This window comes from Nerophis lumbriciformis, linkage group LG27, assembly GCF_033978685.3.
Source record: "Nerophis lumbriciformis linkage group LG27, RoL_Nlum_v2.1, whole genome shotgun sequence".
Taxonomy (NCBI): domain Eukaryota; kingdom Metazoa; phylum Chordata; class Actinopteri; order Syngnathiformes; family Syngnathidae; genus Nerophis; species Nerophis lumbriciformis.
Window position 1 is genome coordinate 23,605,490 of NC_084574.2, and position 27,949 is coordinate 23,633,438.

Genomic DNA, 27,949 nt, shown 5'->3' on the forward strand with positions numbered 1-27,949 from the left:
TAAAGAAAAAACCCTAAAATGACCCCTTTAATTGACATGTAAATGGACAGTAAATCTCAATACACGTGTTGATTCATGCACTAAAAAGCCACATTTTCACAGCTGATGACCATTGACGAATGATAAAGTGAGTCAGCACTTTTATACTTGCTGTTAGTGGTATGTCCATCCATTTTCTACCGCTTGTCCCCTTTGGGGTCGCGGGGGGGATGGAGCCTATCTCAGCTGCATGCGGGCGGAAGGCGGGGTACACCCTGGACAAGTCGCCACCTCATCGCAGGGCCAACACAGATAGATAGATAAACACACTGACAACATTCACATTTGCATGAGTGGTATGTGAAATATAAAAACATGTATAATAAAATCATTTGGATTATTTGCTTTGTCAGCTATAACACAAAGCCAAAGTGTGGATGTTTTGTTCAGATAGCTTAGCATACATTGGATTAGTTTTATGGAGGGTCCAATGTGACAAAATTAAATAAATATATCTTGGAATTGTTATGTGTGTCATTATTTATGATTGGAATTGAATACCGTATTTTCCGCACTATAAAGCGCACCAGATTATAAGGCGCACCTTCAATGAATGGCCTATTTTAAAACGTTGTTCATATATAAGGCGCACTGGATCATAAGGCGCATAGAATAGACGCTACAGTAGAGGCTGGGGTTGCGAGACCTGTTGTGGCTCAATATTGGTCCATATGTAAGGCGCACCGGATTATAAGGCGCACTCTCAGCTTTTGAGAAAATTGGAATTTTTAGGTACGCCTTACAGTGCGGAAAATACGGTACGTAAATGTGTTACTAAAAGTGTCCAAGTATTTCATGTACAAAACCCAAAACCAATGAAGTTGGCACGTTGTGTAAATGGTAAATAAAAACAATGATTTGCAAATCCTTTTCAACTTATATTCAATTGAATAGACTGCAAAGACAAGATATTTAATGTTCGAACTAGAAAACGTTGTTATTTTTTGCATATATAAGCTCATTTGGAATTTGATGCCAGCAACATGTTTCAAAAAAGCTGGCAAAAGTGGCAAAAAAGATGGTATGGGGGTGTATTAGTGCCCAAGGCATGGGTAACTTACACATCTGTGAAGGCACCATTAATGCTGAAAGGTACATACAGGTTTTGGAGCAACATATGTTGCCATCCAAGCAGTGTTATCATGGACGCCCCTGCTTATTTCAGCAAGACAATGCCAAGCCACGTGTTACAACAGCGTGGCTTCATAGTAAAAGAGTGCGGGTACTAGACTGGCCTGCCTGTAGTCCAGACCTGTGTCCCATTGAAAATGTGTGGCGCATTATGAAGCCTAAAATACCACAACAGAGACATAATGAACAACTTAAGTTGTACATCAAGCAAGAATGGGAAAGAATTCCACCTGAAAAGCTTCAAAAATTGGTCTCCTCAGTTCCCAAACGTTTACTGAGTGTTGTTAAAAGGAAAGGCCATGTAACACAGTGGTAAAAATGCCCCTGTGCCAACTTTTTTGCAATGTGTTGCTGCCATTGAATTCTAAGTTAATGATTATTTGCAAAAAAGTTTCTCAGTTCCAACATTAAATATCTTGTCTTTGCAGTCTCTTCTATTGAATATAAGTTAAAGGATTTGCAAATCATTGTTTTTATTTACGATTTACACAACGTGCCAACTTCACTGGTTTTGGGTTTTGTAAAAGTACAAGAATTGAATTATTATTTTTATAATTCCAATATTTATTTCTAGATTGAATATTTTATTTAACTTTGTCATGAACATGTCAGCGCCTCATGAATTTATTGTATCCATCAAAGTCAGTGGGCGGGGCCTAAATGATTTTAGTTTGATGATTGGATGTGGTTTTAAATCAGGGGATGTCGTTGTGAGTTTTAAAGATTTTTAAGACACTTGTGATTGATGACTACATGAATACATTTTGATTGATTGCTGCAGCTTGAAGCCCGGAACTTTTGGACGTCTTTCGAAATATGGCGGCTAAGGAGGGAATACTTTTGCAGGAGTTGGTGGTATTTTTATATTTTAGACCTTATAGAGACCCGAAGCATGTAGCAGTTAAAGTAGAGGAATTTATTGCAGTTGTCAGAGTTATTTCTGCACTTTCCGACCAAGATATCGACCAGTACTTCTCTGCTGGGTAATCAATCAGGTGTTTGGACTGTGACAGGCGAGTTTTACAGACTTCATGAAGCCCTCATCAATAACATCGTGAAATAATTGGTTAAATTAAGAAATAATGAAATCAATCATTTATTAAACGATTAAAATATACTTTTACATTAAACTTACACATATTTATGTTTTTCATTCCAATATAATAACCTATTTAAGTAATTCTTTAAAAATGTATGTATTTATCTAATATTGTCACATTTAACCCTTCATATAGTTTTTGCATCCTTAATGTACAAAAAGTGTTGATGTTGTGATGTGACTGATCAGCACTGGTCGGGAGTTATGAGGACTCTTGGAGGAGATGAAGCAGATCCAGGAAAAGGCTGCACACAGGAGGAGAGAGGAGAAATATTAACGATGTTTTAAAACCAAACAACGCTGTTGATCGTTTACATCAGGGGTGCCAAAGTCATTTTAGCATGCAGGAAAACCTGTGCACATTCGGGCCGTAGTATTAAAATCCTAGCATTAAAACTAAAAAATAAAGACAACTTCAGATTGTTTTCTTTGTCTTACTTTGGCCAAAAATAGAACAAAAATATTCTGAAAATATTACAATAAAAATATAGGAAAAATATACCGGCAGCGGTAAAGTTTAGATCCATGAAGGAAAGAAGAAAGTGAATGAATGTTTATAACTGAATACATTTACATATGCATAAAAATGTGTTTTCTTTTGTATTATTTTTTTTAATGAATTAAGTACGATTTATGACAACCTTTTTCCAAAACACAATATAGAATGTGAGATATAACAGGATAATGCATACAATTATTATTTGTTTTCAAAACGCTTACAAAAAAGTGGGACCCCAAAAATGCACTGTGGGACCCCATTTTTATGACTTGATGGGGTATACATTTTGAAAATACCTGGCGCCAACACCATACTTGCCAACCTTGAGACCTCCGATTTCGGGAGGTGGGGGCTGGGGGCGTGGTTAAGAGGGGAGGAGTATATTGAGAGCTGGAATTCACCAAGTCAAGTATTTCATACATATATATATATATATATATATATATATATTATATATATATATATAATATATATATATATATATATTATATAATATATCTACATCCTGAAAATATGCAAACAAAACTGTGTTTAGATCATTGATACTTCAAACTTGCATAAATAAATATTTAAGGAATATAACATAACTTGGCTTCTGAGAGCTTCAAAATGTAATGAATAAAATGCTAAAGTTGTTGATAAACAAGCAATTATTTTAATAATTAAATATGGTCATTTTAAATGAATTACCGTATTTTTCGGAGTATAAGTCGCACCGGAGTATAAGTCGCACACGCCAAAAATGCATAATAAAAAAGGAAAAAAACATAGAAGTCGCACTGGAGCCCGGCCAAACTATGAAAAACACTGCGACTTATAGTCCGAAAAATACAGTATTATGATAATTTAAAATTTATTATTTCAAATATGTTTATTTTAATGTATAATTGTAATGCCTGGATGTAATAAAGAGTCAGAAAAAACACAAATAAGAATACAATTAATTTAGATGTTTTTAGCAAAATATAGTAAAAATGTATTTAGTTTTTGTTTTTTTTAATTAATAAATATATTTATTTTTAGGTAAGATAAACATAATACAATTTATCTCCCGTCTGGATGATTTAGTTCTTGTCACCCGGTTGTCCTCCCGTCGTGAAAAAAGGCTGTCCTCACTCAGGTCCGCATGGAGCTGGAGGGGGCGTGTCCTCCAGCTCCGGCTGAAAATCGGGAGGTTTACGGGAGAATATTTGTCCCGGGAGGGTTTCGGGAGAGGTGCTGGATTTCGGGAGTCTCCCGGAAAATTCGGGAGGGTTGGCAAGTATGGCCACACTGATGGAGTATTGGTTCGTGTAAAACAGCAGCAGGCAGCTGTGGCCTGCGGGCCGGTTCTAATACTAATCAAATATCATCCGGGGGGCCATAGATCATTCATTCGGCCCACGGGCCTTGACTTTGACACCCCTGGTTTACGTGATACATGTATGACCAAATGTGTACTGCACTGTTTCTCCTACCAGTGTAAGAGTCATTTTAATACCACTTTTACAACACACTACATTATTATAATACACACTATAAACAAAAAATATTTTGTAATACCACGCTAAGTCAGTGATTCTCAAACTATCTAGTGCAGGGGTCGGCAACCCGTGGCTCTTTAGCGCCGCCCTAGTGGCTCTCTGGAGCTTTTTAAAAAATGTATGACAAATGGAAAAAGATGAGGGGAAAAAAAAAAAGTTTTGTTTTAATATGATTTCTGTAGGAGGACAAACATGACACAAACCTTCCTAATTGTTATAAAGCACACTGTCAGCTTCACTGATTCGAGTACTTGGCAAGCGCCGTTTTGTCCTACTAATTTTGGCGGTCCTTGAACTCACCGTAGTTTGTTTACATGAATAACTTTCTCCGACTTTCTAGGACGTGTTTTCTGCCTGTCTCATTTTGTCCACCAAACTTTTAAGGTTGTGCATGAATGCACAAAGGTGAGTTTTGTTGATGTTATTGACTTGTGTGGAGTGCTAATCGGGCATATTTGGTCACTGCATGACTGCAAGCTAATCGATGCTAACATGCTATTTAGGCTAGCTATATGTACATATTGCATCATTATGCCTCATTTGTAGGTATATTTGAGGTCATTTAGTTTCCTTTAAGTCCTCTTAATTAAATGTATATCTCATGACACACTATCTGTATGTAATATAGCTTTTAATTTTTTGCGGCTCTAGACAGATTTGTTTTTGTATTTTTGGTCCAATATGGCTCTTTCAACATTTTGGGTTGCCGAACCCTGATCTAGTGGTAAGCCAAATAATCAAGTAAATATTCAAACAGAGTATTACTGTTAAAAAAAAATATTAAATATACTTGTCAAATAAAACCTGTGCTTTGTTTTTAATTAGGCTTACTACGCTACTGTATTTTAATGTTGCTCATTATGGTAGTACTTGAAGAGCCAAGTGTTTTCTGAGGTGGTACTTGGCGAAAAAAGTTTGACAAACACTGCACGAGTATTATAATACCCTATAACACTATAATAAGACACTCTAGTACGGGGGTCAGCAACCCACGGCTCTAGGGCCACATGCGGCTCTTTAGCGGCGCCCTGGTGGCTCCATGGAGCTTTTTAAAAAAATGTATGGAAATGGGGTGAAAAATTGTTTTTTTGTTGTAGTATGGTTTGTGTAGGAGGACAAACACGACACAAACCTAATTGTTACAAAGCCCACTGTTTAATATGTTTGTGTGTATGCTTCACTGATGACAGTATTTAGCGAGCGCCGTTTTGTCCTACTCATTTCAGCGGCCCATGAACTCACCGTTGGGTGGACTGTGAAGCAACAGTTTGTTTACATGTTTTTTATGCCACTCCTTCTTTGTCTCATTTTGTCCACCAAACGTTTTATACTGTGTGTGACTGCACAAAGGTGAGCTTTGTTGATGTTATTGAGTGCTAATCAGGCATATTCGGTCACTGTATGACAGCAAGCTAATCGATGCTAACAAGCTATTTAGGCTAGCTGTATGTACATATTGCATCATTATGCCTCATTTGTAGGTATATTTGAGCTCATTTAATTTCCTATACTTATGTCCTCTGTGTATATTATTTATATTTGCATGTCTCATGACACATTATCTGTATAGATAGTACTAGATAGTACTTTATTGATTCCTTCAGGAGAGTTCCCTCAGGAAAATTAAAATGTATGTAATATTGGCTGCATTTCTGATTGTTTGTGTGCCATGTTGTTCCAGACCACAGCAAACATAACCCAGCTTGCATAGATTGTAATAAATCCATTAAAAGAAGACAGCCTGCCGTTTCCTTTAACTTGGACACACACATCTATACCTTTGGCCATTCTGAGCCAGTAATTTCCAGGAGTTATCTCACCCTCTGAGAAGTTTTACTAATGTAAAAATGTGTAGAATAAATATTACATTTCAACATTTCTGTCAACGAAGATTTGCGTCAGCCTGCGACACATAGTCATTTTGATAGTAGGCTAATATCGACACTCATATCATGTGTTGCCTTCATTATAACACTTATATAAGACTATTTTAATTTTTTACGGCTCCAGACCGATTACTTTTTATTATTTGTGGTCCAATATGGCTCTTTCAACATTTTGGGTTGCCGACCCCTGCTCTAGTAAGATATAGTATATTAAGACTCTATAATATAAACAAGAGTGTAATATGTAAGCATCAATGTGTAAAAAGGTGTGTGTGTGTGTGTGTGTGTGTGTGCGCGTCTTACAGCATACAACCCAATGGTGCGTTTGTGTCTGTAGAGAAGGATGCAAAGAGTGGCACACACTGCAGTCTGGGCCAGTGTGAACAATAGCAGGAAGGATTTTAGTCCTCTGGACAGTCTCTGTTTCGAATAAAAAAGACATAATTTTTATGAACAAGAACTTTGCATGGACAATCGACATACATGATACTTTGCTCGCTACCATGAATTGGACCCGACTTAAACAAGTTGAAAAACGTATTCGGGTGTTACCATTTAATGGTCAATTGTACGGAATATGTACTGTACTGTGCAATCTACTAATAAAAGTTTCAATCAAGGCATCAACTTAAAGAGAGTATGCAAAACATGCTAACCGAGCCCAGAATTGTTATCACCAGCTGCCTTGAACACAAAGTATTTTATTTTGAAAATCCATCCATCCATCCATCCATTTTTCTACCGCTTGTCCCTTTTGGGGTCGCGGGGGGTGCTGGAGCCTATCTCAGCTGCATTCGGGCGGAAGGCGGTGTACACCCTGGACAAGCCGCCACCTCATCGCAGGGCCAACACAGATAGACAGACAACATTCACACTCACATTCACACACTAGGGCCAATTTAGTGTTGCCAATCAACCTATCCCCAGGTGAATGTCTTTGGAGGTGGGAGGAAGCCGAAGTACCCGGAGGGAACCCACGCAGTCACGGGGAGAACATGCAAACTCCACACAGAAAGATCCAGAGCCCGGGATTGAACTCAGGACTACTCAGGACCTTCGTATTGTGAGGCACATGCACTAATCCCTGTGCCACCGTGCTGCCTATTTTGAAAATAAACTGGATAATTTATTTTGTGTTTGTGCTTGACTTCCTGTCCAACACAAGCCGAGTTTAGCTAAAACGATCTGGCGTGTCCTGGTGCACTTGGCACCAGGGCACCCTAGACCACAGTTCCATGATCGACTTTGTAGTTGTGTCATCGGATTTGCGGCCTCATGTTTTGGACACTCGGGTAAAGAGAGGGGCGGAGCTTTCTACCGATCACCACCTTGGCTGCAATGGTGGGGGAGGATGCCGGACAGACCTGGCAGGCCCAAACGCATTGTGAGGGTCTGCTGGGAACGTCTGGCAGAGTCTCCTGTCAGAGAGAATTTCAATTCCCACCTCCGGAAGAACTTTGAACATGTCACGAGGGAGGTGCTGGACATTGAGTCCGAGTAGACCATGTTCCGCACCTCTATTGTCGAGGCGGCTGATTGGAGCTGTGGCCGCAAGGTAGTTGGTGCCTGTTGTGGCGGTAATCCTAGAAGCCGTTGGTGGACACCGGCGGTGAGGGATTCCGTCAAGCTGAAGAAGGAGTCCTATCGGGTCCTTTTGGCTGATAGGACTCTGGAGGCAGTGGACAGGTACCGACAGGCCAAGCGGTGTGCGGCTTCAGCGGTCGCAGAGACAAAAACTCGGACATGGGAGGAGTTCTGGGAAGCCATGGAAAACGACTTCCGGACGGCTTCGAAGCGATTCTGGACCACCATCCGCCGCCTCATGAAGGGGAAGCAGTGCACTGTCAACACCGTGTATGGTGAGGATGGTGTTCTGCTGACCTTGACTGCGGATGTTGTGGATTCGTGGAGGGAATACTTCGAAGACCTCCTCAATCCCACCAACACGTCTTCCTATGAGGAAGCAGTGCCTGGGGAATGTGTGGTGGGCTCTCCCATTTCTGGGGCCGAGGTTGCTGAGGTAGTTAAAAAGCTCCTCGGTGGCAAGGCCCGGGGGGTGGATGAGATCCGCCCGGAGTTCCTTAAGGCTCTGGATGCTGTGGGGCTGTCTTGGTTGACAAGAATCTGCAGCATCGCATGGACATCGGGGGCGGTACCTCTGGATTGGCAGACCGGGGTGGTGGTTCCTCTCTTTAAGAAGGGGAACCAAAAGGTGTGTTCCAACTATCGTGGGATCACACTCCTCAGCCTTCCCGGTAGGGTATATTCAGGTGTACTGGAGAGGAGGATACGCCAGATAGTCGAACCTCGGATTCAGGAGGAACAGTTTAGTTTTCGTCCTGGTCGTGGAACTGTGGACCAGCTTTATACTCTCGGCAGGGTCCTTAAGGGTGCATGGGAGTTTGCCCAACCAGTCTACATGTGCTTTGTGGACTTGGAGAAGGCATTTGACCGTGTCCCTCAGGAAGTCCTGTGGAGAGTACTCAGAGAGTATGGGGTATCGGACTGTCTGATTGTGGCGGTCAACTCCCTGTACAATCAGTGTCAGAGCTTGGTCCGCATTGCCGGCAGTAAGTCGGACACGTTTCCAATGAGGGTTGGACTCCACCAAGGCTGCCCTTTGTCACCGGTTCTGTTCATAACTTTTATGGAAAGAATTTCTAGGCGCAGTCAAGGTGTTGAGGGGATCCGGTTTAGTGGCTGCAGGATTAGGTCTCTGCTTTTTGCAGATGATGTGGTCCTGATGGCTTCATCTGGCCAGGATCTTCAGCTCTGACTGGATCGGTTCGCAGCCGAGTGTGAAGCGACTGGGATGAAAATCAGCACCTCCAAGTCCGAGTCCATGGTTCTCGCCTGGAAAAGGGTGGAATGCCATCTCCGGGTTGGGGACTAGATCTTGCCCCAAGTGGAGGAGTTTAAGTACCTAGGAGTCTTGTTCACGAGTGATGGGAGAGTGGATCGTGAGATCGACTGGCGGATCGGTGCGGCGTCTTCAGTAATGCGGACGCTGTAACGATCCGTTGTGGTGAAGAAGGAGCCGAGCCGGAAGGCAAAGCTCTCAATTTACCGGTCGATCTACGTTCCCATCCTCACCTATGGTCATGAGCTTTGGGTTATGACTGAAAGGACAAGATCACGGGTACAAGCGGCCGAAATGAGTTTACTCCGCCGGATGGCGGGGCTCTCCCTTAGAGATAGGGTGAGAAGCTTTGCCATCCGGTGGGAGCTCAAAGTAAAGCCGCTGCCCCTCCACATCGAGAGGAGCCAGATGAGGTGGTTCGGGCATCTGGGAGGTGTTTAGGGTACGTCCAACCGGTAGGAGGCCACGGGGAAGACCCAGGACACGTTGGGAAGACTATGTCTCCCGGCTGGCCTGGGAACGCCTCGGGATCCCCCGGGAAGAGCTGTACGAAGTGGCTGTGGAGAGGAAAGTCTGGGCTTCCCTGCTTAGGCTGCTGCCCCCGCAACCCGACCTCGGATAAGCGAAAGAAGATGGATGGATGGATCCGGCGTGTTGCGGTGACCGACAAAAATAAAATTATATTTAGCGCTCGAATGCCGTGGCCAACACAACATAACATGACACAGACCGCAGTTACAGTTTGAGCAAAAAGCATGCGAAAATGACAAACATGAGGCAAAAAATGGGACAAAAGGCACAACATTATGTCACTTTGTGAAAAGCAAATGAATTGATACACACTGTGGCGTAGAATCTTTCGCTACAGACGTTGTGATGTATGCTCCTTTCACAGGGGAACTCTGGGTTTTTGTCCAGGTCCACAGAATAGATGATCACAGCCACAATGGACAGCACCACAGATACCACGTTCACCATCATGGACATGCGGTACTGGAAAAGATTTAAAAATATATATTTGTACATGTATACGTATGTATGTATATACGTATACGTATATATAGACAGTGTTGGGACTAACGCGTTACAAAGTAACGCGTTACTGTAACGCCGTTAGTTTCGGCGGTATCTAGTAATCTAACGCGTTATTTTTTATATTCAGTAACTCAGTTACCGTTACTACATGATGCGTTACTGCGTTATTTTACGTTACTTTTTATGTAGTATAAAGTGTGTTTTATCGGAGCGCTGCTGTGTCATCGTTCTGATTCTTCTTGTGTCACAAGCCGGAGAAGAGAGACATGCGCTCTGTGTGGGTGTGTGTGAGTGTGGGGAGGGAGGAGAGGGAGGGAGGGGAGGGGGGTGTGTCTGATCATGGCGGAGCCAGAAGTCGAGTTTGCTAACATGGAGATATTTTCACTACTTTTCTTTTGTCGAGCACAAAGAAAAGAACATTTTAGTTAAATGTAAATTGTGCTTTGGATCAAAGATCCCATCTACTGCCCAAAACAGCAATTCAAATCTGCTGAAATAAGCTACATAAGCAACATGCTTCGACGGAGCTAGTAAAGAGAGATAGAGACTCTGATGCCACTTCACTTCCACCACTTAAGGATTAAGTCTGCCTCTGCTCATCATTCACCGCTGAAGATACACACACTCTGTCAATCAATGTTCCCTCTAATTGTTCATGTGTGTGAGCAAACGCAAAAACTCCCTGAGCATTGAGTGGAGCCCATGTGAGCAACTTTAGACGTGCACACTGTGGCTACACCTGCAGCACACCTGTCCCAAACCTCACTAAATAACAAGTTCAATCTCCATCCATCCATCCATTTTCTACCGCTTGTCTCTTTCGGGGTCGCAGGAGCCTATCTCAGCTGCATTCGGGCGGAAGGCAGTGTACACCCTGGACAAGTCCCCACCTCATCACAGGGCCAACACAGATAGACAGACAACATTCTCTTATTATAATCAAATGACAGCAGTCATTTCCATTTCTAATATAAGTGTTTAGGCTCACTTACAATGACAATAACAACAAATATTGTTTTTCATGAACTGTGTACTTGTATTGTTTGTCTGGGTGGAGGTCCTGCTTTGGAAATAGTTTGTACCCCTTTCATTTAGTTCCCATTAAAACATTCACATGTTGCACAATGAGATGTAAGCAGGGGATCATGTGTACATTCCTGCAACTTCCTGTTTGTAAAAAATATATTTTTATTAGTATTTATTTAATATACTAACAGCATTTAATGATTAATATTTATAAATTAAGATTCCTAATAAATTACACTAGAATAAGCACACATTTGATTGGTAAATCATAGTGTAACGACCTGGAATTACACTTTATGTGTGGTGTTGGAGTTGTCCGACTTTTTGTGTGGCTGTAAACGCATCACTGGCTAAGTGCCATATGTGCAAGTGTTGGCACACGTGAGAAAGAGCGAGTGGCTGCTGTTGATATAACAAAGTAGCTTTTGGTCTGGTTTGTACTGCAGAAAATGACCACTTTTGCTAGATATCATTTTTTTTTACTAATGTTTTGGTGATGTGTTTATGGCCGACAATAAAGAGTTTTGCTCAGTAAAGAAAATGCCTGGTTAGGCTTTGTGTATGTAGTGTGTGCCTTTCTTGGTTTACATCTATGCTGTTATTATGCTCTTTGTTACTTATGTACGTTATGTTGCAGCTATTTAAAATAGTTTTGTCAATTTGTTCTGGCCAGAAACAAATTGGCCTTTGAAACATATCTTTGTCTTTGTGTGTTGTATGTAGACCACATTGCTTAGCAGAGTTCAGTGATGCAAATGCATGTCAAGTTGATCAACAGATTGTATTATTATCCAGTGCAATAACAGTACTTAAATGAAGGCTAAAAGGGCGTTAATGGGAGCTTTTAAAAAAAAGAAGTAACTAAATAGTTACTTTTCACAGTAACGCATTACTTTTTGGTGTAAGTAACTGAGTTAGTAACTGAGTTACTTTTGAAATGAAGTAACTAGTAACTGTAACTAGTTACTGCTTTGCAGTAACTAACCCAACACTGTATATAGATACGTATACATATACATATTTATATGTATACATATATTTAAATATATATATATATATATATATATATATATATATATATATATATATATATATATATATATATATATATATATATATATGTATGTATGTACATGTGTACATATGCATAAGTCTGTGTAGTTGAGGTTTCTGTGGTTTATCCGTTATACAGTGCTCAATACCGGGGTAGAGCGGAATATACGTTAGGTCAGGAAAAAACACAGAGGTTATTTCATCCCTACAAGCCTGTTTCGCAAGTTTCCCTGCTCTCCAGGGGTTTTTATTTAGGTACCAAAAAAAATCCCCTGAAGAGCAGGGAAACCTGTGAAACAGGCTAGTACGGATAAAATAACCTCTGTGTGTTTTCCTGACCTAACGTATAAATATGTATATATGTGTATATACACTATACATATATTCATATATTGATATATATATATGTATACATATATAGTATATAAATATATTATAGTATACAGTATATATATCAAATATATATTTGATATATATACATATATATACTGTCTATATATACAGTATATATACAAAGTGTATAGATACTTTATATACATATATATTTATACGGTGTGTGTGTATATATGTATATGTATGTATATATGTGTGTAAATAAACAGTATACACATACTGTATGATAAAAGCAGGATATTTCTGTGTAACAGGAGTGACTGATGATAGTGTGACAATATTCACCGGTCGTATTCTTTCATTTCTGATTTTTAACATGACACAGTGAGTTTGTCTGTGTCTAACGTTTTTTGACACAATATTCTAGCTGTAAAAAAGTGTCAAGCATTCTGTTTAGTGAAAGAAATTCCTAAAATGCTGTGGAAAAGGTTAAAAGCTCAACACACAATACAAACAATCACAATATGACTGATAGAATCCTAAAAATATTATGACCACGTCAAAAAAACGAAGGAAACGGCTTTTACACACACATAAGTGAATGCAATGCATACTTGGTCAACAGTCATACAGGTCACACTGAGGGGGGCCGTATAAACAACTTTAACACTGTTACATATATGTGCCACACTGTGAACCCACACCAAACAAGAATGACAAACATATTTCGGGAGAACATCCGCACCGTAACACAACATGAACACAACAGAACAAATACACAGAACCCCTTGCAGCACTAAGTCTTCCGGGACGCTACAATATACACCATGAATTGATTTACGTGGACCACGACTTAAACAAGTTGAAAAACTTATTCGGGTGTTACCATTTAGTGGTCAATTGTACGGAATATGTACTGTACTGTGCAATCTGCTAATAAAAGTTTCAATCAATCAAAAAACACCCCGCGACCACCAAACCCCCCCCCCCCCCCACCCCCCTCACACACATCTCCCGAATTCGGAGGTCTCAAGGTTGGCAAGTATGCTCTAGTATACTCTGGACTGAAGCTGTGTGCCTTCATTTTTTTTGTAGCTGTTGTTTTTGAGACATGTTTAAAAAAAATTTCAAATAATGCACTTTGTGAAAGTCAAAGTATAGTATTTCCCATAGTTGTAGTGGGTATTAGGATTATCTCAGGGAGAGCATGTCACAAATTCCAAGCTGCTGTTTTGAGGCATGTTAAAAAAAAAAGCACTTTGTGACTTCAATAATAAATATGGCAGTGCCATGTTGGCACTTTTTTCCATAACTGGAGTTGAAGTTGTTCTCTTATTTTGGAAAACCTTGTTTTTGATTGATTGATTGAAACTTGTATTAGTAGATTGCACAGTACAGTACATATTCCTTAAGTCGGGGTCCACGTTAATCAATTCATGGTAAAGTTACATTGTTTAATACATCCAGCGGGGCATCACAACAAAATTAGGCATAATAATGTGTTAATTCCACGACTGTATATATCGGTATCGGTTGATATCGGAATCTGTAATTAAGAGTTGGACAATATCGGATATCGTCAAAAAAGCCATTATCGGACATCTCTCCTTACCGTAATAACCCGTACATCACTCAGATTCCAACCCTTGGAATACTCTCTCTAGTTAAAAAAATGGACTGCACATCATATTGGCAGCTCCAGTTTCAATGAGAAAGGTTTAAAAAATAATAATTTGGAGACGTCCGCGTTGAAAACTTTAAAGAGGTGCCTGCCCTTTGACCTTGCCCTACTGTATGATAAAAAAAAATACATTCCCCACATAAAGCTGCTCCATGTAAGTTTGTTGTGTACTCCATAACAACTTGATGTGTGTAACTCACAGTCCATGTTGTACAGCGTTTGTCCAAGATGACAGCCACCACTCCAGCAATGATAAACTGGTGAGAAACGTGCAAACAGAGAGAGAGAAATGAGTGATGGTGAGGCAAGAAGAGTGTAGTAATTAATGAGCCCGCCTTCATTCACAACTTAAAGGAGAACTGCACTTTTTTTGGAAGTTTGCCTATTGTTCACAATCATTATGAGGGACAAGTACACAGGGGTATTTTTTTAAGATGATTAAAAAAAAACATTGGAGTCACCATTGTAGCCCTCTAAAACAACTTCAAAACCCACCAGCAACGTTTTATATACATACTGCAAGTATATATATACGTATATAAAATGTAGTAACAGACACGTTCATAACAATATGTAACATGCGCAATATTTACCGTATTTTGGTCATTTTAAGCATTGCCGCAACTTATTTCCTCAGCCAATTTATTTCCGTTTCCATCGCAACACACTTCCGACTTCTGGCAACAAATGTGTGTTCCAGAACTTTCTACTTCACAAGTGTGTTCAAATCATGGCAGACTTGGTAACAGACAATGAGAACAACTACCGTATTTTTCGGACTATAAGGCGCACTTAAAATCCTTTCATTTTCTCTAAACTCCACAGTACGCCTTATAACCCGGTGCGCCTAATGTACGGAATAATTTTGTTTGTGCTTACCGACCTTGAAGCTATTTTATTTGGTACATGGTGAAATGATAAGTGTGACCAGTAGATGGCAGTCACACGTAAGAGATATGTGTAGACTGCAATATGACTCAAGTCAACAACACCAAAATTTTGTTTCATTGAAAATATAGAACATTACACACGGCACTCAAAAATCTATCAGAGTAGAATGGACTTTATTGTCATCATATTTGCATATAACAAGATTAAGGACTCCAACTTAAGGTGCGGTAGTGGAAACAAATATGGAATAAAAATAAATTACACAAGAAGTAATAAAGATTTTAAAAAAATAAGAATTGAAATAAACAGACTACTATCCAATGAAAACAATAAGCAATCCTGTACAATATACAAAATACTGTACAATATACAGAACAAAACAAGAGTACCGGAGTAATAAAGTAATAACAATCAGTGTCGGACATATTGCACTAGAAGGGTAATATTGCACAGTAGGGTATTAGGGTAGGATATTGTATAGGGGGGAATTATTTATTACAAGTTTGAGTTCAAGATAGAGAATAGAATAGAATAGAATGGACTTTATTGTCATTATATTTGCATATAACGAGATTAAGGACTCCAACTTAAGGTGAGGTAGTGGAAACAAATATGGAATAAAAATAAATCACATAAGTAATAAAGATAAAAAAAATAAGAATTTAAATGAACAGACTACTATCCAATAAAAACAATAAGCAACCCTGTACAATATACAAAACAATATACAAAAAACTGTACAATATACAAAACAAAACAAGAGTACTGGAGTAATAAAGTAATGACAATCAGTGTCGGACGTATTGCACTCGAAGAATAATATTGCACAGTAGGGTATTGGGGTAGGATATTGTATAGGGGTGAATAATTTATTATAAGTTTGAGTTCAGGATGGTGACAGCTGTGGGAAAGAAGCTGTCTCTGAGCCTGTTTGTTCTGGCTCTGATGCATCTGTAGCGCCTGCCCGATGGTAGCAGGTCGAACAGGTGGAAGCCAGGGTGTGTGCTGTCCTTGGTAATATTTTTTGCTCTGTTGAGGCAACGGGAGTTGTGTAAATCCTTCAGGGAGGGGAGGGGGCAGCCGATGATTTTTTGTGCAGAGTTTATGACCCTCTGAATCGCCTTTTTGTCTGCTTCAGTGCAGCTGGCGTACGACACTGTTATGCAGTACGTCAGCAGGCTCTCGACAGCCGAGCGATAGAAGGTCACCATCAGCTGCCTCTCCAGTCTGTTCTTCCTCAGCACTCTCAGGAAGCGGAGTCTTCGCTGGGCCTTCCGGATGACCGCAGTTGTATTTGGGGTCCAGGAGACTTCAGCAGATATGAGGGTGCCGAGGAACTTGAAAGAGCTGACTCTCTCCACCTCCTCGCCGTTGATGTAGAGGGGGGCGGGGTCTGCAGTGTTTTTCCTGAAGTCAAAGATGAGTTCCTTGGTTTTTGTGATGTTCAGAGCCAGGTTATTCGCTGAACACCACGCTGATAGTTTCAGGACCTCATCTTTGTATGCAGACTCATCCCCCCACTGTAATTTGTCCCACCACCGTTGTGTCATCGGCGAATTTGATGATGGTATTCTCCGGGTGGGCTGGACTACAGTCATGGGTGTAGAGGAAATACAGCAAAGGGCTCAGCACAGCCCTGTGAAAAGCCAATGCTGAGTGTGCGGGAGGAGGAGAGATGGGGGCCAAGTTTCACTGTCTGGGGTCAGTTGGTCAGGAAGTCCTTAATCCAAAAACAGGTGGATGTGGGGAGGTCTAAGTCCAGCAGTTTGGTGACCAGGATGTCTGGTATGATGGTATTGAAGGCGGAGCTATAGTCGATGAAAAGCATCCTGACATAGCTCCCCCTGTGTTCTAGGTGGCTCAGTGCAGAGTGGAGAGCTATAGTTATGGCGTCGTCCGTGGATCTGTTTGCCCGGTAGGCAAACTGTTGTGGGTCTAGAGTGGGGGGGGGGCAGGCTTGGATGTAGTGTAGGACCAGCCTCTCGAAGCACTTCATGATGACAGGTGTGAGTGCTACTGGGCTATAGTCGTTGAGGTTGTTTGTGGCAGCTTTCTTGGGTACCGGGATAATTGTGGCGGATTTAAGGCAGGGTGGGGTGAGTGCCTGTGCCAAGGAGAGGTTGAAGAGGACAGTGACAATGTAGGAGAGCTGGTCAGCGCATGCTTTGAGCACCTTCCCGGGTGCGCCATCGAGACCAGCCGCCTTCCTGGGGTTCATTGCCCTGAGTACCCGCCTGACCTCGTGCTCCTCAAGAGTGAGTGTGGGAGTGCTGGGGGCTGGGGGGGCTGGGGGTGGTGTGGCTGTGACTGGTTGTGATGTCTCAAAGCGAGCAAAGAAGCAGTTCAGCTCCTCTGCCAGCGATACATCCCAGTCCCCAGTTGTTGCGTCACAGCCTCTGTAGTTGGTGATGTGCTGTATGCCCTGCCACATCTGCCGTGGGTTGTTGCTTGAGAGATGGTCTTCGATCCTCCCTTTGTAGTCCGTCTTGGCTTCCTTGAGTCCTCTCTTCAGGTCAGCTTGCGCAGCGCTGTACAGAGCACTGTCACCTGACCTGAAGGCGGTGTCGCGGGCCTTGAGGAGCATTCGGACCTGGCTTGTCATCCAGGGTTTCTGGTTTGGGAAAACCCGGATGCTTTTTTCCACAGTGACATTGCCGATACAGTACTTTATGTAGACAGTACCGACTCTGTGTGTGTGTGGGCAGGTCTTGGTCTTCAAAAACATTCCATGCAGTGTGTGCAAACGTACTGTTAATACATGTTATCGGTACCGAGGGAATAGAATCGAAAACCAGTTCAATTCCTTGGAATTGTTTGACATTTTTTCCAAACGATTCCTTTAATGATTCTTATGGTTGGGAATGGCATCATTACACAACGTGCATAGTGATGTCAGACAGCAACATGCCGCGTAAATGCTCCAAAGTTTGGTTACAAAGGCACTATTTGTAATAACTGCAAAGTTGCTATTTCATCAAGAGGAGGACATGCGAGCAGTGTGCTAAAACATGTTAACTCACAGCACACAAAACTATAAATAAAAGTCACGTTTTTGAACCGCGCCAATCCCCAGCAAGAGTAACGCTAGCATGTCATCTGAATAGTAGGTACTAATCAACTGAAGGTACTAACCAAAAAAGCCTATAATGTTAGCGCTATTGGCTGTTAAATTGAAATAAATGCCTTCTCATTTAGATGAGCAAGACGAGAGACAGATTCTGACTGACTCCGATGCGGGCAGTAAGTACTCACTCCAGGTCATGTCTACAATATCCGTACCCTTTCACCGTAGCAGGGAAGAGTGCAATGACTCAGGCGGGGATGTATGAAAGTTTGCGGTCAAAAGCTTGAACCTGTTTGCCACAGTGCTCCTGATTTTCGGGAGGTGAATGTTCAATTGTAGTCAGAGAAAAGTTGCATGTTTTCCTCCAACCATATTTTCACTCGGTTGTTTTCACTCAGTCATTTCCATTATACAGGTGAAACTCATAAAATTAGAATATCGTGTAAAAGTCTATTCATGTCAGCAATTCAACTTCAAATGTGAAACTAATATGTGATTTAAATTTATGCAAAGTGGGATATGTCAAAACATTTACCGTATTTTCCGGACCATAGGGTGCACCGGATTATAAGGCGCACTACCGATGAGTGGGTCTATTCAGGTCATATTTCGTACAAATGGGGCACCGGATAATAAGGCGCACTAAAGGAGTCATATTATGATTTTTTTCTAAATGTAAAACTTCCTTGTGGTCTACATAACATGTAATGGTGGTTCTTTGGTCAAAACGTTGCATAGATTATGTTTTACAGATCATCTTAAAGCCGCTTTCTGACAGTCGCTTCAGGATGCGCCGTTTTGTGGGCGGTCTTATTTACGTGGCTCACCTTCGGCAGCGTCTTCTCCCCGTCATCTTTGTTGTAGCGGTGTAGCGTGCAAAGAAGGGAGTGGAAGAAGTGTCAAAAGATGGAGCTAACTGTTTTAATGACATTCAGACTTTACTTAAATCAATAACGGAGCAGCATCTCCTCATCCGTGGCTCACTATTGCAACAACAACGCCGGAAATGTGTCCCATGAAAAACCGTCCGACCGGAACTCTCTAATAACTAAAGTTTATATAAATCATGTGAACTCACTACACCGGTAGTTTTTAGCGCTTCTATAGTGAGATATAAGTTAGAACTTTACGCGACTTTATATTAGAAATGGCAACAGCAGAGGATGAATGTCCCATAACAAAAAGATAGTGAAAAAGAAGAAGCTTATCGACGACAGCATCGCCACGGACTACAGTGGCGGACGTGCGTAAAATTTTTTACCTTGAAAAATTTTTTACCTTGAAAAATTTTTTTTTACCCTGGAAGTAATTTTTTACCTTGAAAATCATTTTTTACCTTGAAACATTTTTTTACCTTGAATTTTTATTTTTTTACCCTGGAAGTCATTTTTTACCTTGAAAATCATTTTTTACCTTGAAAATCATTTTTTACCTTGAAAATCATTTTTTATCTTGAAAATCATTTTTTACCTTGAAAATCATTTTTTACCTTGAAAAAATGTTTTACCTTGAAAACATTTTTTTTACCCTGATAATCATTTTTTACCTTGAAAATCATTTTTTACCTTGAAAATCATTTTTTACCTTGAAAATTTCCAAAAACAATTTGAAATGTGGACTTGTCAGACCACAGAACACTTTTCCACTTTGTATCAGTCCATCTTAGATGAGCTCAGGCCCAGCGAAGCCGGCGGCGTTTCTGGCTGTTGTTGATAAACAATTTTCGCCTTGCATAGGAGAGTTTTAACTTGCACTTACAGATGTAGCGACCAACTGTAGTTACTGACAGTGGGTTTCTGAAGTGTTCCTGAGCCCATGTGGTGATATCCTTTACACACTGATGTCGCTTGTTGATGCAGTTCAGCCTGAGGGATCGAAGGTCAAGGGCTTAGCTGCTTACGTGCAGTGATTTCTCCAGATTCTCTGAACCCTTTGATGATATTACAGACCGTAGATGGTGAAATCCCTAAATTCCTTGCAATAGCTGGTTGAGAAAGGTTTTTCTCAACAATTTGCTCACGCATTTGTTGACAAAGTGGTGACACTCGCCACATCCTTGTTTGTGAATGACTGAGCATTTCATGGAATCTACTTTTATACCCAATCATGGCACCCACCTGTTCCCAATTTGCCTATTCACTTGTGGGATGTTCCAAATAAGTGTTTGATGAGCATTCCTCAACTTTATCAGTATTTATTGACACCTTTCCCAACTTCTTTGTCACGTGTTGCTGGCATCAAATTCTAAAGTTAATGATTATTTGCAAAAAAAAATGTTTATCAGTTTAAAAAATCAAATATGTTGTCTTTGTAGTATATTCAACTGAATATGGGTTGAGAATGATTTGCAAATCATTGTATTCCGTTTATATGTACATCTTAGACAATTTCCCTGTTACGTCTTCGACGCATGGCTGCGATTGTCGTGTTCCCCTCCAACGCAGGAAACAAGCAGGAGCTGCGTGCAGGTAAGATTAAGTCTTTTTAATAAATTAAACGCAGGACAAAAATACAAGACTGAAGACGCTAGCAAGCGTGGAGCTAAACAAAACATAAAATGTCACCAAGGGTGAAAAACAATGAATGCTAGCGTGTACAAAATCAGCGAGGAGAAAAACCAGGAGAAAATGTTGCCGTAGCAAACATTAACCTAGCAACTATTGCTGGGTGACAGGAAACAATAAAGGGGAGTGATTAACCAAAACACCTGGTGGGAACACTAATTGCTAAACTAAGACAGGTGAGGAGAATCAGTGCCCATGGAAACCAACAGTAAACAGGGAAAGAGGGTGCACCCAGGAAACAGACTAAAACAGAAACATTACCAAACATAAATCATGCCATGACCCGGATAACGGATCATGACATTCCCAACTCATATGGAAACGGGGTTTGTATGCAAATCCACCTCTTTGTTCATTTTTTCCAAATAAGAATCGAAAAAGAACCGAATCCTAAAGCAAAATCAGATGTGGCATCAGAACCGGAAAAATCTAAGCAATTTCCATCCCTACCGGTATCGGTATCAGCCATTCTCACTTATGTTATGATCAGTACCATAATACACAGCAAAAAATTGTGATAGGAACATCCAGAGTATACCATCCATCCATCCATCTTCTTCCGCTTATCCGAGGTCGGGTCGCGAGGGCAGCAGCCTAAGCAGGGAAGCCCAGACTTCCCTCTCCCCAGCCACTTCGTCCAGCTCTTCCTGTGGGACCCCGAGGCGTTCCCAGGCCAGCCGGGAGACATAGTCTTCCCAACGTGTCCTGGGTCTTCCCCGCGGCCTCCTACCAGTCGGACGTGCCCTAAACACCTCCCTAGGGAGGCGTTCGGGTGGCATCCTGACCAGATGCCCGAACCACCTCATCTGGCTCCTCTCGATGTGGAGGAGCAGCGGCTTTACTTTGAGCCCCTCCCGGATGGCAGAGCTTCTCACCCTATCTCTAAGGGAGAGCCCCGCCACCCGGCGCAGGAAATTCCTTTCGCCCGCTTGTACCCGTGATCTTGTCCTTTCGGTCATAACCCAAAGCTCATGACCATAGGTGAGGATGGGAACGTAGATCGACCGGTAAATTGAGAGCTTTGCCTTCCGGCTCAGCTCCTTCTTCACCACAACGGATCGATACAGCGTCCGCATTACTGAAGACGCCGCACCGATCCGCCTGTCGATCTCACGATCCACTCTTCCCTCACTCGTGAACAAGACTCCGAGGTACTTGAACTCCTCCACTTGGGGCAAGATCTCCTCCCCAACCTGGAGATGGCACTCCACCCTTTTCCGGGCGAGGACCATGGACTCGGACTTGGAGGTGCTGATTCTCATCCCAGTCGCTTCACACTCAGCTGCGAACCGATCCAGTGAGAGCTGAAGATCCTGGCCAGATGACGCCATCAGGACCACATCATCTGCAAAAAGCAGAGACCTAATCCTGCAGCCACCGAACCAGATCCCCTCAACGCCTTGACTGCGCCTAGAAATTCTGTCCATAAAAGTTATGAACAGAATCGGTGACAAAGGGCAGCCTTGGCGGAGTCCAACCCTCACTGGAAACGTGTCCGACTTACTACCGGCAATGCGGACCAAGCTCTGGCACTGATCATACAGGGAGCGGACTGCCACAATCAGACAGTCCGATACCCCATACTCTCTGAGCACTCCCCACAGGACTTCCCGAGGGACACGGTCGAATGCCTTCTCCAAGTCCACAAAACACATGTAGACTGGTTGGGCAAACTCCCATGCACCCTCAAGGACCCTGCTGAGAGTATAGAGCTGGTCCACAGTTCCACGATCAGGACGAAAACCACACTGTTCCTCCTGAATCCGAGGTTCGACTATCCGGCGTAGCCTCCTCTCCAGTACACCTGAATAGACCTTACCGGGAAGGCTGAGGAGTGTGATCCCACGATAGTTAGAACACACCCTCCGGTTCCCCTTCTTAAAGAGAGGAACCACCACCCCGGTCTGCCAATCCAGTGGTACCGCCCCCGATGTCCACGCGATGCTGCTGAGTCTTGTCAACCAAGACAGCCCCACAGCATCCAGAGCCTTAAAGAACTCCGGGCGGATCTCATCTTCCCTCGGGGCCTTGCCACCGAGGAGCTTTTTAACTACCTCAGCAACCTCAGCCCCAGAAATAGGAGAGCCCACCACAGACTCCCCAGGCACTGCTTCCTCATAGGAAGACGTGTTGGTGGGATTGAGGAGGTCTTCGAAGTATTCCCTCCACCGATCCACAACATCCGCAGTCGAGGTCAGCAGAACACCATCCTCGCCATACACGGTGTTGATAGTGCACTGCTTCCCCTTCCTGAGGCGGCGGATGGTGGTCCAGAATTGCTTCGAAGCCGTCCGGAAGTCCTTTTCCATGGCCTCACCGAACTCCTCCCATGTCCGAGTTTTTGCCTCTGCGGCCGCTGAAGCCGCACACCGCTTGGCCTGTCGGTACCTGTCCGCTGCCTCAGGAGTCCTATGAGCCAAAAGAACCCGATAGGACTCCTTCTTCAGCTTGACGGCATCCCTCACCGCCGGTATCCAGAGTATACATATTACCAAATTAAGCAAATTGGTCTAAGTGGAAAGTCAGCAACCCGCAGCTCTAGAGCCGCATGCTGTAGGAGGACAACATGACACAAACCTTCCAAATGTTAGAAATCCCACTGTTTATATTAAACATGCTTCACTGATGAGAGTATTTGACATGCACCGATTTGTCCTACTAATTTCAGTGATCCTTGAACTCATCGTAGTTTGTTTACATGTACAACTTTGTCCGATGCTGCCACGGAAAGACGTGTTTTATGCCACTCTTTCTTTGTCTCATTTTGTCCACCAAACGTTTAATGCTGTGCGTGAATGCACAAAGGTGAGCTTTGTTGACGTTATTGATTTGCTCGAGTGCTAATCAAGCATATTTGGTCAATCCATGACTGCAAGCTGATCAATGCTACAATGTACATATTGCATCATTATGCCTCATTTGTTGCTATATTTGAGCTCATTTAATTTCCTTTACTTATGTCCTGTGTGTATTTAATTTATATTTGCATGTCTCGTGGCACATTATCTGTATGTAATATTGGCTGCATTTCTGATAGTTTTTTGGGTGCCATGTTGTTCCAGACCACAGCAAACCTTACCCAGCTCGCAAATATTGTAATAAATCCGTTAGAAGACAGACTGTCGTTTCCTTTAACTTGGACACACACATCTATACCTTTGGACATTCTGAGCCAGTAATTTAGAAGAGTTATCTCACTCTCTGAGAAGCCTCCATTTTACTAATGATTTCCAATGTTGCAAAAATGTGCAGAATAAAAATTAAAATACAACATTTCTGTCAACAAAGATTTGCGTCAGCCTTTGATAGTAGGCTAATATAACTAATATAGACACTTACATCATGTATTGCCTTCATTGTAACACTTATATAAGACTTTAATTTTTTGTGGCTCCAGACAGATTTTTATTTTTTATTTTTGGTACAATATGACTCTTTCAACATGTTGGGTTGCCGATATGAAAAATACTTCTAAAAATATAGCCTTTTTTTGTAAAAAATAAATAAATAAATACAATTAAAATAAATCAGCATGTTAATTTCAAATATTTATTCCATCATATATTTTGTAGAAGTCAATGTGAACACTCACCACCAGGCCACTCCACCATGGTACTCCCAGGAAAACCACCTGAGTGAACTCAGTGAAGTGCAGAGGAATAGAGTAGGACATGATCATCAGTCCCAGCATAATCTGACTCGCCTGAAATCAAGCAAAACATTTAAAAAAAAGGACTCACATTATCACAAGCTAAGTTTTTCATCCAGTGAGTCCTCTGACCTAGCACCAAAAGTGTTATCTAGAAGGTACAAGTACGACAACGCATCTCCTATCATTCCGACTCGCCCAGTTGGAGATGAACTGCTATAATCTATTGTAAACTTGTAATTAGATCACTTTTTGATTATTTGTAGAAAACACACAATAATATTGGAATGATTCCTATGTAGTGGAGACCCACCCCGAGACATTTGGGCTGTCCTTTCTGGTTCGCACCACACACGTCTTGCTGTTTGTCTGTCAGTTTCACTGCATTGGCGTCCTCTTGGACTTGTAATTCCAGAACCCTCGGGACAGAAACTGCCATCACCTGCAAAAAACAGCAGAACTTGTATCGGATAAGGCTAGCCCATCTTTTACTTGATGAATTAGAGGAGTGTATGGGTAACTTAAATATGTTTACACAATTATAATACAAAACTCAAAACAAATCATATATATATATATATATATATATATATATATATATATATATATATATATATATACATATATATATATATATATATACATATATATGTACCTGTGTGTGTGTGTGTGTGTGTGTGTGTGTGTGTGTGTGTGTGTGTGTGTGTGTGTGTATATATATATATATATATATATATATATATATATATATATATATATATATATATATGTATATATACATATATATATATATATATATATATATGGTGGCACAAGAGTTAGTACATGTGCCTCACAATACGAAGGTCCCGAGTTCAATCCCAGGCTCGGGATCTTTCTGTGCGGAATTTGCATGTTCTCCCCGTGACTGCGTGGGTTCCCTCTGGGAACTCCAGCTTCCTCCCACCTCCAAAGACATGCACCTGGGGATAGGTTGATTGGCAACACTAAATTGGCCCTAGTGTGTGAATGTGAGTGTGAATGTTGTCCGTCTATCTGTGTTGGCCCTGTGATGTGTGTATATATATATATATATATACATATATATTTATAAAAAATTGTGTTAGATGTAAATATAAACGGAATACAATGATTTGCAAATCCTTTTCAGCCCATATTCAATTGAATGCACTACAAAGACAAGATATTTGATGTTCAAACTCATAAACTTTATTTTTTTTTTGCAAATAATAATTAACTTAGAATTTCATGGCTGCAACACGTGCCAAAGTAGTTGGGAAAGGGCATGTTCACCACTGTGTTACATCACCTTTTCTTTTAACAACACTCAATAAACGATTGGGAAGTGAGGAAACTAATTGTTGAAGCTTTGAAAGTGGAATTATTTCCCATTCTTGTTTTATGTAGAGCTTCAGTTGTTCAACAGTCCGGGGTCTCCGCTGTCGTATTTTACACTTCATAATGTGCCACACATTTTCGATGGGAGACAGGTCTGGACTGCACGCGGGCCAGGAAAGTACCCGCACTCTTTTTTTACGAAGCCATGCTGTTGTAACACGTGCTGAATGTGGCTTGGCATTGTCTTGCTGAAATAAGCAGGGGAGTCCATGAAAAAGACGGCGCTTAGATGGCAGCATATGTTGTTCCAAAACCCGCATTAATGGTGCCTTCACAGATGTGTAAGTTACCCATGCATTGGGCACTAATGCACCTCCATACCATCACAGATGCTGGCTTTTGAACTTTGCGTCGATAACAGTCTGGATGGTTTGCTTCCTCTTTGGTCCGGATGACACGAGGTCGAATATTTCCAAAAACAATTTGAAATGTGGACTCATCAGACCACAGAACACTTTTCCACTTTGCATGAGTCCATTTTAGATGATCTCGGGCCCAGAGAAGCCGGCGGCGTTTCTGGATGTTGTTGATAAATGGCTTTCGCTTTGCATAGTAGAACTTTAACTTGCACTTACAGATGTAGCGACCAACTGTATTTAGTGACAGTGGTTTTCTGAAGTGTTCCTGAGCCCATGTGGTGATATCCTTTAGAGATTGATGTCGGTTTTTGATACAGTGCCGTCTGAGGGATCGAAGGTCACGGTCATTCAATGTTGGTTTCCGGCCATGCCGCTTACGTGGAGTGATTTTTCCAGATTCTCTGAACCTTTTGATGATATTATGATTATATGTTGAAATCCCTAATTTTCTTGCAATTGCACTTTGAGAAATGTTGTTCTTAAACTGTTTGACTATTTGCTCACGCAGTTGTGGACAAAGGGGTGTACCTCGCCCCATCCTTTCTTGTGAAAGACTGAGCATTTTTTGGGAAGCTGTTTTTATACCCAATCATGGCACCCACCTGTTCTTCCCAATTGGCCTGCACACCTGTGGGATGTTCCAAATAAGTGTTTGATGAGCATTCCTCAACTTTATTAGTATTTATTGCCACCTTTCCCAACTTCTTTGTCACGTGTTGCTGGCATCAAATTCTAAAGTTAATGATTATTTGCAAAAAAATAAAAAATGTTTATCAGTTTGAACATCAAATATGTTGTCTTTGTAGCATATTCAACTGAATATGGGTTGAAAATTATTTGCAAATCATTGTATTCCGTTTATATTTACAACAATTCCCAACTCATATGGAAACGGGGTTATATATATATATATATACATATATATACATTTCAGTCATGTACAACAAACAACAAAATTATTTTAATTTTAGTTATTACTTTATATATATATATATATTAATTAATACATTATTAATAAGTTAAAAAGAGAACACATGTATTTATTTTATACAACTATCATTATCATATTATATACAGTTATTATAATATGTAATTTATCACCATGCAATATACAAAAAAAGTTCATATTGATAGTCAATTCATAAATTTACTTAGAAAATTATAATCAGCACTATTAATGATATATATTATTATTATTAATATATATATATATATTTAAAACATGTTCATATGTTGTTTTTTTAGTAATTTTACAGTATGCATTTTTGCTGTGTCTATTCTTAATGAAAACCATGTGGATTAGGTATCTAAAATCAAGTTACATGCTTGTTTTTTTACTCCAAATAATTTTGACCCTAACTTGTTTTTCGTAAATAATAAATTGTACCGAAAATATGAGATATATTTGATAGATTTAAGTTTAGTTTGGATATTGTTGTTGTAAAAAAATAAACAATAAAATACGCAAGTCAAATGCGTCATTAACATATTTGGCTCTACTTGTCAAATATAGTGTTTTTATAAGCATGCTAATGTTTGAATAGTGGCTCCTAAAGTAAGTTAATAAAAAAGTCCTACCGAGGTTTTGAGAGAAGTTGATCCTTATTCGTGATGAAGAAAGCCTTGAAGAACAGAAGTTGTTGTTTGGTCAAAAGGATTCCAAGAAACTCCTCCTCCGCTTCCTTTCTCTTCATCCTTGTTTGTTCCAAATGTTCATGTCGTCGTCCAGCACTTCCACCAAGCAGCATAGTTGCAAGTCAACATTCACTGCCTACTCTTAAAGGTACGTTAAATACTTTTTAAAATACTTATTTTCACCACAGTCGACGCCATTTAGCTTTCAAACATAACATGAATTA

General features: G+C 41.0%; 2 protein-coding genes across 2 annotated transcripts in view; one reads left to right on the forward strand and one right to left on the reverse strand.

Annotated features, from left to right (window-relative positions):
* Window positions 1-27,946, reverse strand: tmem176 (transmembrane protein 176). The gene is made up of 7 exons (XM_061988348.2): window positions 27,669-27,946; window positions 24,647-24,775; window positions 24,277-24,387; window positions 14,366-14,422; window positions 9,881-10,030; window positions 6,481-6,597; window positions 1-2,514 (listed from the first exon to the last, which is right to left on the reverse strand). The coding sequence occupies exons 2-7, from the start codon at window positions 24,770-24,772 to the stop codon at window positions 2,455-2,457; spliced, it is 621 nt and encodes a 206-aa protein (XP_061844332.1). The 5' UTR covers window positions 24,773-24,775; window positions 27,669-27,946; the 3' UTR covers window positions 1-2,454.
* The window catches only part of LOC133624624 (uncharacterized), a 43,650-nt gene continuing 43,460 nt past the window's right edge, over window positions 27,760-27,949 (forward strand). Inside the window, exon 1 of the mRNA XM_061988350.2 lies at window positions 27,760-27,873. The gene's annotated coding sequence lies outside the window, so the exon portion shown is untranslated. The remainder of the gene's footprint in view (window positions 27,874-27,949) is intronic.

Bases quoted from the DNA above. Each gene is read 5' to 3' on its own strand.
- tmem176 (XM_061988348.2), bottom strand. From the start codon at position 24,772: ATGGCAGTTTCTGTCCCGAGGGTTCTGGAATTACAAGTCCAAGAGGAC. The intron at 14,423-24,276 runs GTGAGTGTTCAC...GTTTCTCACCAG, and splicing joins CATGGTGGAGTGGCCTGGTG to TTTATCATTGCTGGAGTGGT. The intron at 10,031-14,365 runs GTGAGTTACACA...AATCTTTTCCAG, and splicing joins AACGCTGTACAACATGGACT to TACCGCATGTCCATGATGGT.